At 39.0% G+C, this 12,054-nt stretch overlaps 1 protein-coding gene across 5 annotated transcripts in view; it reads right to left on the minus strand.

Moving 5' to 3' along the window:
- LOC140236689 (UMP-CMP kinase-like) overlaps positions 1 to 12,054 on the minus strand; it is a 42,319-nt gene continuing 30,265 nt past the window's right edge. For all 5 annotated transcript variants that reach the window (XM_072316610.1, XM_072316609.1, XM_072316611.1 and 2 more), the window contains 6 exons: positions 7,448 to 7,570; positions 6,304 to 6,447; positions 4,652 to 4,789; positions 2,664 to 2,740; positions 1,445 to 1,541; positions 1 to 141 (listed from right to left, as the gene is read on the minus strand). In XM_072316610.1, the coding sequence (XP_072172711.1) occupies positions 97 to 141; positions 1,445 to 1,541; positions 2,664 to 2,740; positions 4,652 to 4,789; positions 6,304 to 6,447; positions 7,448 to 7,570 (624 nt within the window). In that variant the 3' untranslated portion in view covers positions 1 to 96. The remainder of the gene's footprint in view (positions 142 to 1,444; positions 1,542 to 2,663; positions 2,741 to 4,651; positions 4,790 to 6,303; positions 6,448 to 7,447; positions 7,571 to 12,054) is intronic.

A 12,054-nucleotide genomic window follows, 5' to 3' on the forward strand; every position in this document is an offset into this window, starting at 1 on the left:
CTCTGATTTGATTCGCGATAAAAAGGTACCGAATGCATCAAGAACTTAGTCCACAGTGCCAGACTACAGTGTTTGAGTTGCAGTCAACCGCCACGCTCAGAGACCTGACTCCTGAAAAACTTGCATCACTGCTGAAAACACCTGTGCACAGACAGAGACAGATTATTGAAACAAAACATAGATATTTAATACAATGTATTTCTGGACCACTCAAATCATGGCAAAAAGTGCATTCTTTCAGTATTCATGTAGATTATTCCTTCTGATCTGCATTCATTACTAAGAAATTCATAATACATGTAGCTACATATTTCATATTAAATTTGTCTGTTCATGACAATCCTTTGCACTTGAAAATTCTCTGCTGTTGCCATTGGAACAAGATTCCATATGTGATTTGGTGCTACAAAATTGCTTACTATGTGAGATACACATGGCATATATGCATACTGAGGAAGTAGTTATGGAATAAGATTTTGCAATGGTCCATCACACTGACCAAGAAGCTGACTCCTATTTACCTCCTGACTTTATTTGGTTGGGTGTACCACACCCTCGGAAAAAGTAACAATCATATATATATATATATATATATATATATATATATATATATATAAATAAGGCGTTGGCGTTCCATGCCAAAGACCCGGGTTCGAGTCCCGGCGGAGACCAATTTTTCAACTCTTGCGCTTTTCCGAAAAGGAGGAACAGTAAGAGGAATAATGATGTCAAAGCTACGCACCGATTTCTCCTTCCTTTCTCATATCTCACATATGCAAAATTATCCAGGAGAGGCCAAAAAGCTGTTGTAGTGGTGACTTCTTTCACAAAAACATTATCCCAATTCACCGCTACGTGAATCTCATTAGAAGATCCAGCTGAGGCACGCGGCTGGTTATTATTCATAACTCTCTGCCCCAAAAAGGAACGTGTGCATAAAGTCAAAGAGTTGAAAGGTTGGTCCGTCGGGTATTCGATCTTGGGTCTGCCTGAACCGCTATGACGTCTCCGTGGCCGAGCGGTTAAGGCGTTGGCGTTCCATGCCAAAGACCCGGGTTCGAGTCCCGGCGGAGACCAATTTTTCAACTCTTGCGCTTTTCCGAAAAGGAGGAACAGTAAGAGGAATAATGATGTCAAAGCTACGCACCGATTTCTCCTTCCTTTCTCATATCTCACATATATATATATAAATATATATATATATATATATATATACATATATATATATATTGATATATATGTACATATATGTACATAATATATTGATATATCCTCCCTTATCTATCTTCAACACTATCCCTCTGACTCAGCTACGTACTAGAGGTATTAAAATCAGCAAAATGCCTATAACTGGCTGAAACGACACAAAGTTACAAAAGTATTCATGGCGTACTAATAAGGTTGCGGGAAAACTAAAATCTGAAATTGTAGAATAATTACTTACATTGTCGGGGCCCTCCTCTGCGTTGATTTTCCTAACTTTACCCTGAGCGTCATAGTGGTCAATGATTGGTTTGGTCTGATTCCAGTATGTTACAAATCTGAAGTCATAAAACAAAAAGCTTGTGCTTAAAATCTAGAAAAGTCATGACATTGGGACACTGCACCATTATTTCTAACAAAGATGTAACGCCCTGGGTAACAGCAACAAATTACAGAACACAAGTTTCTATGTTCTTGGTTGTGTACCGATTACCAGTATATATATATATATAATTTTTTTTTTTTTTTTTTTTTGGGGGGGGGGGTTCAACCTGACAATGTTGAAGTGAAGACAGCTTCTGTATTAAAGTTTATTACCACATTTCATCTGATGATATCTCAATTAAATTCCAACTGAAAAGACCAAGGTTTGAATTACTTTTTCTGATGATGTGTCAGAATTAATTTTCAGTTGACCTTTTATCTTGACAACATATCTAAGTATTACCTCCAGCCCTATTGACTCCGCCATATTCTCACATGTAAAATCACTGAAGGAGCAGAAAGCTTGGGACTTATATTTATACCATGTTTCCCGATGGCCACAGCAATCACATTTCAGACAAATGCGAACAGACCAGATGCCATAAGAATAGCATCTGATAGCTACATGTTCACTGGAGCAAGGTCACGACTAGAATATGGAGGGGGGGGGGGGGGGGGGGAAAAGAGACAGAGAATATCCCACATACCAACGGCACACTACGTTATGGGCAAAAGGGCCTGCAATAGCCACCAAGAATGCTGTGTAAACATAGCATAATAATCTGTGTCTAGGTTAACATAAACTTACAATGCAGTTGAAGAAAACATCCTATAGTATGTATATTACACATGCATTTGTGCTGGGTTTCACTTGTTGAGTGAGTCAGTTTTGCCAACAGATGCACTTAATTTCCTGAGTACTGTAAATGTGGATATTTTCGCACAAGTAATTCTATGCGCTGGGCAGAGTAAAATGAATTTCACACATTCTTAATTCTGCAGAATCAAGACATTTAATAGTGGTATCTATAACAAGCAAAAATAATTGCATGCTTTTAGTTTTGCACCAGCTTCTGGTTGCGTGAAATGCAAAAAAAAAAAAAAAAATGTCATCATCTCAAAAATTTCCACTTTTACAGGATCACATTATGTGGCTAAGACAGTGGTAATCTGTTCAAACCTAAGAGGGGGCTTACCTCTTTTCTAAGCTCTCAACATTGTCATCTGAACGGCCGCTTGTCTTGCCTCTCTCGAGAATTCTGTTTACACATGTCTTTGGTTGGAAAATAAGATATTGATTGGACATTACTGCGATACAGGAATCTTGTGATATCGGCGCATAACTCCTTGCATGCTTACAACACTTTAAGGAAACGCAATCCCTTTAAGGTGCAGTTACTGCATATGAACAAATGAACACACAAACAAAGAAACTAGCATTAGATTTCCTGAGTGGGTTTGTGCATACCATACAAATATGACTACACCTGGAAAGCCACTATATATTTACAATCAAATTTCACACCTTACAAAACTGTTGAGCCTTAAAGTGAAGGGTAAATTTCTACATGAATGTTGTGTCCCAAATGGAAATCTAGTGATCTTTTTCTTTTTTTTAAACAAACAATATCCTTACAAACATATAAAATGTGTGACTTTGATCACATTTATGCTTTGAGAAAACATTTGGAGTTTTAAGATTTTATTACTTTTCAATATCTTTCATTTGGTTTTCTAAATTCCACAGAATTTATCGAAGTAATTGATTATGGAGTATATTTTGCTTTGTCAAAAATTTGCCAGAAACATAAATTTGCATGAAGAAAAAAAGTGATGCTGTTGTGAGTAAGTGCAGGTACACTGTAGTAATAGCAATGAATGGTACGGAACATGACTATGTCTAATGTTCAGCTCGTGTTACAGGAGGATGATGACACAGCTGGAATATGAATAAAAATGATCAGAGGATCTTTTTAGAGGTGGGGCTGAACAGGATGCAGAAAAAAAATGAAGAAAAATGTTTAAAGATGCATATTTTTGTGACATATCTAGTGATTTGGTTTTGTACAGACTAAAAGGTATCAATGGAGGTCAAAATACATTTGGATTGCAAGGGCCTTCACATTGTAAGTTCCTGAGCGGCCACAAAAAGAAAGCCTTTTTGGAAATTTGGTGGCCTGACATCAATTTTTACTGGCTCTGGGCCACTGCAAATGTCAAGTCCCCATGAGACTGAAATATCCTTCAGCAAATATAGCTTTAGTGACACTGGATTTGTGTGCTTATGCAGTTCCACATCAGCAAATATTATACTCATTTCCTGTGATCTTGTGTGTGTCTTTTTTTTCCAAATTGGCTAATGCAACAGCTGTGTTTGAATAAGTTTTTGTCCAAATACGTTTAATTGAATGGTTGGCAAAGCAATTGGTTTCATATGGTGCCAGTTTAAGGTTCCCCTGTCTCTGCACATTCTCACATGGTAATTGTAGAATAAACCCTCGTGTGAACACTTGCACACACTGCACATAGCATACAATGTATACTGCTAGTAGCTTGTCTTAAACACAAGCTTTAAAGGTGCACTGCAGTTGAATATACATTTTCATTTGCCACATTTCCACAATGGGTCTGGACATGTAAAACTTTGAAATACACAAAATTAGATTTTACTAGGCCAAGAGGGAAAGGTGAATTCCATGAAAAAGTTTTACTCTGCAGTTTCACGTTGAAATGGTCAGCCATTCAGGCTTGAACTCGAACATTATGAACACATGTGGTGTGTCATCACATTACTTGTATAAAGTAGGAGATCATAAAAGGAAGAAAAATGCATATAAAGCCAACTTCGGCAATATTACCTTCAGTTTCCTAATTTTGAATTCTTTTTAAAAATATTTCCCTTATAATCAAGTAGGGCAAATTATATCCCTTTTAGGTTTAGCATCTGACAAATCATATCTACCCAAAACTGAAAAAAAAAAAAATTCCAGACATTATGTATGGCCCTTGTGATGACGCATCATTTATGCGTGGCTTCGAAGGTCATAACTTTCCTATTACATATTCAACATATGTAAGCCTGTCGACACTGCATATAGAATTGTATCTTGAGAGATGGTGACAATCATCACACACACAAAAGAAAACGAAAAACAGGAGTATTGTAAGATGACACTTTACTTACATCCTTTGAGCAATCAAAAAATAAGACAAACTTGAAGTCCACTTTGTCTGTCATTCTGTTGTTCCAGCCTGAGAGGTTGTCTTCATTCCTGGGAAATCCATCGATGAGAAACTTCTTTGTTGCGCTCTGGGTCATGCTCTGCAAGAGAAATACATGTATAACATTGATTGCACTGCCATCCAATGTGGGGATATTGGTACATACCTTTCAGCTTGAAGGGCACATTATTTCTGCAGTTTGTTCTGTGGCTATTTCGCTATATCTGTTCATGGAGGTGTTACTTAAATACTTCTGGTACACAAATTGGATTGTACAAAATTTTCAAATATACATTGCCCTCTTTGGTTACCTCACAAAAAAAAAACTATGGATTCCAGCTACTAGATTGTAGGATTTTGAATAAATCTCTTGAATTTCAAGAGTATCATATTTACTGTAAAACGAGATATATTCGCGGCACGAAATTTTCGCGAATTGGAGCCGACAGCCTTTTTCGTGGCATGAAATTTTCGCGAATCTCGGCGCTCGCGAAATTCGCGAAATTAAAATGCATGCGAACATTCCTCGTTTTACAGTATAGGGTGAAAATGACCAAAATGTACAAACATATTCAGTCAATGTTACTTCCATCTTTAATACCATGTTAACAACAGCAGGTATTCATCAATGAGCAACTACACAACCAAACCATGTGCTCAACACTACCAACAACAAGTCTTTGCTGATTTCAAACTGATTGCAAATCTAGCCGGTTGTGCACCAGGGAAGTACTTCAAAGACTTTATCTGGACCGACAAAAGTAAACCAAACCATTAACATGTTTGGAGTGACTTGTACCAGTAAAAATGGCTATCATCGGAAGACTATTCTACTTTGATATTGCACATACACCAAATACATCTAGTGACAGAGACATGATAAGGAAAGCTTTGCAGAATGGACTGCATTGTCAATTTTTCTGTTCATTTCAGTAATACATCCAAACATGAGGTAAACATCTTCAGAGAGGAAACCACTGAAATATATATTATGTTTTCTATCCCTTCATCAAAGGAGAAGTATTGATGTGAAAAGTGAATAGATTGGCTACAACCATCTCTCTCCCGATGGCTACAAAGCGTACTCACTTCATCAAATCAATCAACCAACTAAAATTTGCAATGAATTAGTGGTACAGTTTGTTTCTCTGCAAGAAATTCAAAAGCAAATGTGAAGTATCATGGTACTTAACATCTCGAGCTACTTAGTAGTGCATTGCACAACCCACTGTATTATTGCTTACACATAAAAATGGTATTATACCAATAGATATTTCATTGATTAGACTTTAGGTCAGCAGGAGGCTGTGTCTAAGTCCCGATGAGGATCCTTTGAAATATGTATTGATATCTCACTTCTACTTTGGCCTCAATTCAATCAACCTTCTCTTCATTTCTTGCCTCAATGTACAAGTGTGTAATTTGCAACACTAAGGCACAGTGCATCCAAATGTAAATTGGTGATTCAGAGAATTTGACTCCCCCACACACGTTGACAAAAATTGTGGTATATTAATGCACATTGAACCTGCTTCTTTATGACATCTCTTAAATTTGTCCCTATAGATAACAAAAAAAAAAAAGAGTAAAATTCTTGATAACTGTTTGAATTACCCTTTCAAGCAAACTGAGTGTAATCTCCACAGGAACTATCTGGCCATTCTTGATGTGGTTTTCAATGAGTTCACCATCTGCTGATCCACTTTTCCTTTCCTCTCGGAGCAAGTCTCCAGCTGATAGGTGAACGAAGCCATATTTCTGTGGAAAAGATGATAAGTTGTAATCAAAGTAATAGACTCAGAAAAAACAGACATTTTCATGAAATGTGAGCAAAGTACGTGTTTCATGGCGTGCAACAGCAGAAACTCAACACTGTTTGGTTATTTGTCAGTTCACAGATACAAAGTTCTTCTTTGATAATACATCCGTACTGAAACCTGCTGTACAACTATACCTGCATTGCTGGGTTAAATTCAGCTTCAGGTAAAACTAAACTGGGCATGTGGCACAATGTAAATAGACATTGTACGGGAACAATACAACTGCACTTTCAAAAACCCTTTTTAATGCTATGGTGACAGAGTACAATACAGATACAACATTATCAATGTAAAATACATGATATTCATATATACCTGTACATCACCTTCGGTTGGCAAAAACAAAACAAAACAAAAATGAGGATAAGAGTATCACTGTAAAATACACAATTCAATACTTACATGTACTTTTGCATTTAATGTCATTACATGCATAAGGTGTTGCAAGTTTTCACTTTGTAAGCACTATGTCATCATTATGATTTAATACTGGCTATCCATGTCATGAGCTTGTATGCACCAACATACAGATAACCTGACCTTACTGGAGCTGATGAACTTTAAATGAATTTACTGACATTTCTTTTTCCTAATTCTTTGCAGGTGTTTTTTTTTTTTTTGGGGGGGGGGGAGGGGGCACAAGACAACAGGCATGTGACTAATTTTAGACACTCCTCAGGTGAGAAATGACCAATGACAAAGGCAATTGATTTTCTTTTGCTTCAACACTACTCTTTAAAAGTTTGTAAAAAAGTATATCTAGTGGGGTCTTATGAGCTGATTTTCTTTGAATTCAAGTGGACACTGCAATCAGAACTCTCAAACAGCTTCTGCTTACCCTCATCATTTGTATTAATGTGCAATATTAATGCTCTGTGTTTTTGGACCCTGCTGTGTATATAAGAGGATTTTCACTGCTATGACAGTCTTATTCTCACCTCAACAATCTTCTGGCACTGGGTCCCCTTTCCAGCTCCTGGTCCACCCAGCACAAAGACCACTAAAGGTTTGACACTAGCCATGACATCCGACCTCACACCAACAGCTGGAGACTGGACAGCCTAATATTGAATAGAGAATGTGAAGGTAGATTTATTATAGCTGTACACAAGTGGAAAAAAAAAAGTCAATTACATGTACATGTACATTATACATGGAAGACAAAATAGAAACAAATGATCTCACGAGAGAAAGATAATGCAGTGAAGTAAGAACACGAATCATCAATCTACCGTACAGCATGATATATCTGATCAGTGATACATTTCATATTTCATCTCTAGAATCTTTCAAAATCTGCCTGAAGGCACACAATCATGCTCTGTCTGTTTTTTGCTTTGTTTTGTTTTTGTTTGTTTTTTTGGGGGGGGAGGGGTTCTCAAGTTGTGTATCTCACAGCACCACATCTAACAAGGTGGAGTTAGCACATTATGCCATCATCATTACTACCTTCGTTATCAAATCATCATTATGACCATTATCACTCCAGACACAAAGTGCAGAAGGAAAATAAAAAGAGCTGTAGTATGAGCTACAGCTGTACCTTTGATACACACTCTAAGTATACGAGGAGATACAGTCACAGGTACTGCTTTTTAAATGCAAGAAAATTTCCTCAAAAGAAACATTCTCGCACAATGAAAGAAAGCACCTCTTCCAGTCAGAGTGAGTCACTGTAAGTAGACAGACTACACTAGTGTACACCACAATCATACAATGTACAATGTTCAAAGTGTCCAATTATAGAAAGCCCCGTTTTAACAGAGTATTGTTACTGCAACAACATGCGGGTAGAATCCGGGTAACTTTTTTTACCCTGCCTTTAAAAACGGTCCTTGTGAAATGATGCTCGGACGCTGTTGGGTTACTTTTGCCAAATTCTACCCTAGCCAGAGCTAGGGTAATTGCCACGACATTACCAGGGTCAAATAACATTCCTTTACACTCACCAAGTGACACACCATGCGTCAATCATGGGCATGGATTGTGCAAATCACCAATCTCCATGTAGTGGAGATCAGTGATCTAACCATGTTTTGTAAACTGACACGCAACACTGGCCAGCGCAGCCGCATCAGCCGACACACCCCCCTTCTTTATAATGAAAACCTACCCAGAGAAGGTTTTCTTTGTGTCCACTCACTCTCTCCCACAGTTTTATTGCCTGAGGCAAGGAATTTTGTACTCATGACATTAGTTACGTTCAGACAACAGGCCCTAACCTCGAGGTTAGGAAACCTTGAGGCTAAGCTCTTGCCCCCAAACTACGACGTGCGGTCCACACAACGAATCTTAACCTCAAGGTTACAAAACCTCGAGGTTAAGCTCCTGCCCCTTTGAGTACCGGTACGTTGATTTTTGTGTCCACACGGTGCTTAACTACAAGTGGGACCCCCCGCGGCTCATGGTTAGAGCGCTAACCATAAGATTTCTCGTGGCTCTTAACATCGAGCTAACCTCGAAGTTAGCTAACTACGAGTGCGTCTTCACGGTCCCTAACTACAAGCTCTAAGCTCAAGGTTAAGGCTTGTCGTCTGAACGTAACTATTGTCTTTGTAAGGTCTGTTAAAATGTTGCCTTAGATAACTCAAATAGCAAGCCATGTCAGATCTGTTGTCACCTACGACACATATAAAATCTATTGTAAAGGTAGTTGGAACCCACTATAAACTCAATGAAGGTTTGTTTCAGCAGCAGAATGACTATAAACTGTTTTATATTGCTAAAGAGTGATGACACAGGGTATCCTCCCATGTCTAAAAGCTTTAATACAGAAGCATCCCCCCCCCCCCCACACACACACACAAGTACACACACAATGCCATTATGAACAAAATTAATGCACATTATTTGCTATGACCTATAGAAATGCTTCTTTCAAGGTACAATCATGGAGGTTGGGTAGTGTACCCTCTTGGTACTAAGGGATAGTGTTAACAATCAGGAATAATAACAATGTATGTTTTGATGACGAGGAAGTACCAGTATCATAAATCCTACGATGTAGTTGATACACAGTTCTACTGTAAATCAAAACCTTGTTTGCTTGCAAATTCAAAGTGAAAATCCTTCTTTTTATTAAGGCTTGGCTTCCTGTTTTTACAAACACTTTGGGTTTTAACACAGCTGTAGCAGGGCAATTACTGGCACTCATATGATCATATGATACACCACAGGAATGCACGAAACACTTTCATGACAACAGAACATAGAATTGTTCTATTGTCCGAATTGTCCATGCTAATCACACTCACAGCATGAGCAAGTTCTAGTAGCGGTACATAATGTATAGTATCCCACTTGTACAAATGAATACTGTTATAGATACATGTGCATTGTACTTTCATTTCTGGGCACTTTATTGTTCCGCGGAGGAATATGTAAATAAAGAGTTCGACAAGATGACCGACATCGACCAAACACCTTGTTTGAGAGTCTGGGTACTTTCGGTGGTTATGATGGTTCATTAGGGCAAGTTAACCTCCGTAACAAATTGGGGGCACGTCACGAGAGTTCGGCAGGGTTTCTGCGGACTTAGGTGATTTGGTTGGGCTTGAAATGATCCCAAGAGTGTTTTTTCTTTCTCGCTTGGCCGATTAATTTCGGTGAGAAGCGTGGTATAGCACTCTATGCTATTTCGTGGACATGAGCGAAACAGTTTACGTCGCGTAACTACGTATGTGGTTTGCATCGTGATTGTTACAGTGTACTGTATGTAAAGGTGTTACGATTTGAGAAAGCATGGTGCGTTCATGGTGTAGTGTACGTGTGTGTGCACGGAGATCATGGACGCGGAACGATATGTTATACATTTTGATGTAAATCTGTCACCTTTCTGTGTTTGCGTGAGTGAAGCTCGCGGTCGTATTTCTTTCGGGATCGAAAGGGTTAATTTGGCACACGTGTAGTGTTGAGGACGGTTTAATCCGGTTATACGCTGCGTGTGTGTAGTGTCTGTGCGTGGAAACATTGGTCCCGTACGTGGTGGTTCGTGTGTGGTTCAGCATACCGGTTATTCCACGGTGGTTTGTATGTGGTTCAGCATACAGGTTATTCCACGGTTGTTCGTGTGTGGTTTAGCACACAGGTTATTCCACAGTGGTTCATGTGTGGTTTACCATACGGGTTATGCAACGGTTGTTCGTGTGTGGTTTAGCGGGTGCTGTTCGTTATTCCGAAGGTTCGATATTCAGAAGGTTCGTTATTTCGAAGGTTCGTTAATCCGAAACACGCAAATTCCCTATACCTAGAGGTTCGTTAATCCGAAAATGAAAAAGGGTTCGTTAATCCGAACATTTGTGGTGTTATTCCGAAGGTTCGTTATTCCGAAGATTTGTTCATCCGAAAATGAAATTCGGAAAAACGAACCTTCGGAACAAGGAATCTTCAGACTGAAGAGCCTTCGGAATAACGAACCTTCGGAATAACGAGCTGTAACCGGTTTAGCACACGGGTTATTCCATTGTGGTTCATGTGTAGTTTAGCATACATACCACAGTGGTCATGTGTGGTTTAGCACACGGGTTATTCTACAGCGGTTCGTGTGTGGCTTAGCACGCGGGTTATTCCAAGTCAGTTCGTATGTGGTTTAACATACGAGTTATTCCCAATCGGTTCGTGTGTGGTTCAGCACACGGGTTATTCCTTACCACTATAGTGGGACTGGTTTTCATCAGTTGAAGAGTTTTTTTTCAGCTGGCTGGCTGGTGAGAAGTCGGGTTTTCTTGTTGCACTATTAACTGTACATTACTGGTGCATAATGAAGAAAGATCAAGATTTTTCCATTGAGAAGTTTGTGGATTCACCCACAGTTGAGGAGTTGCTAGCCTTGAAAAAGGTTGATTTATTGCGTGTTGCAGAAAACTACAAGGTTCCTGCTGTGAAGAGCACAATGAAAAAGTCAGAGATTACACAGCACACAATCAAATTTCTTGTAGATGAAGAAGTATTTCCCCTCCAGGCATGACATAGCATATCAGGTAGTCCCCCTGGTGATGTACAAGGGAGTGTAGAAGTACGTCTGAAAGAGCTTGAACTTGAGAAAGCGAGAATTGAGTTAGAGAGAGAGAGGGTTTCTCTGTCTAGAAAGGGCTCGTCAAGTCGGTGAGAGAGAGTATGGTGTAAGCGTCAGTAGTGGGCATTTTGATATCACCAAAAATGTCAGAATGGTCCCTGAGTTCGATGAAGGAGATGTAGATAGATACTTCCTGCACTTCGAACAAGTGGCGGATAGCATGGAGTGGCCGAAAGAAAAATGGCCTCATCTTTTGCTGACTAAGTTAAAGGGAAAGGCATGTGATGCTTATTATGCTTCACTGTCGCGCGAAGAAGCTCAGCATTATGCAACAGTAAAAAAGGCAATTATGAGCGCGTACGCCTTGGTTCCTGAAGAGTACAAAGAAAAATTCAGGAATAGTAGAAAACTAGAGTCAGAGTCATTCAGAAAATTTGCAAAAGTGAAGGAAATTGCCTTCAGTCTTTGGCTGCAATCAGTAGGCGTGGCTACTGTTGAAGATTTGCGGGAACTGGGGGGTGTTTCATCAAC

This window comes from Diadema setosum, chromosome 13 (genome assembly GCF_964275005.1).
Source record: "Diadema setosum chromosome 13, eeDiaSeto1, whole genome shotgun sequence".
In the NCBI taxonomy this organism is placed as follows: domain Eukaryota; kingdom Metazoa; phylum Echinodermata; class Echinoidea; order Diadematoida; family Diadematidae; genus Diadema; species Diadema setosum.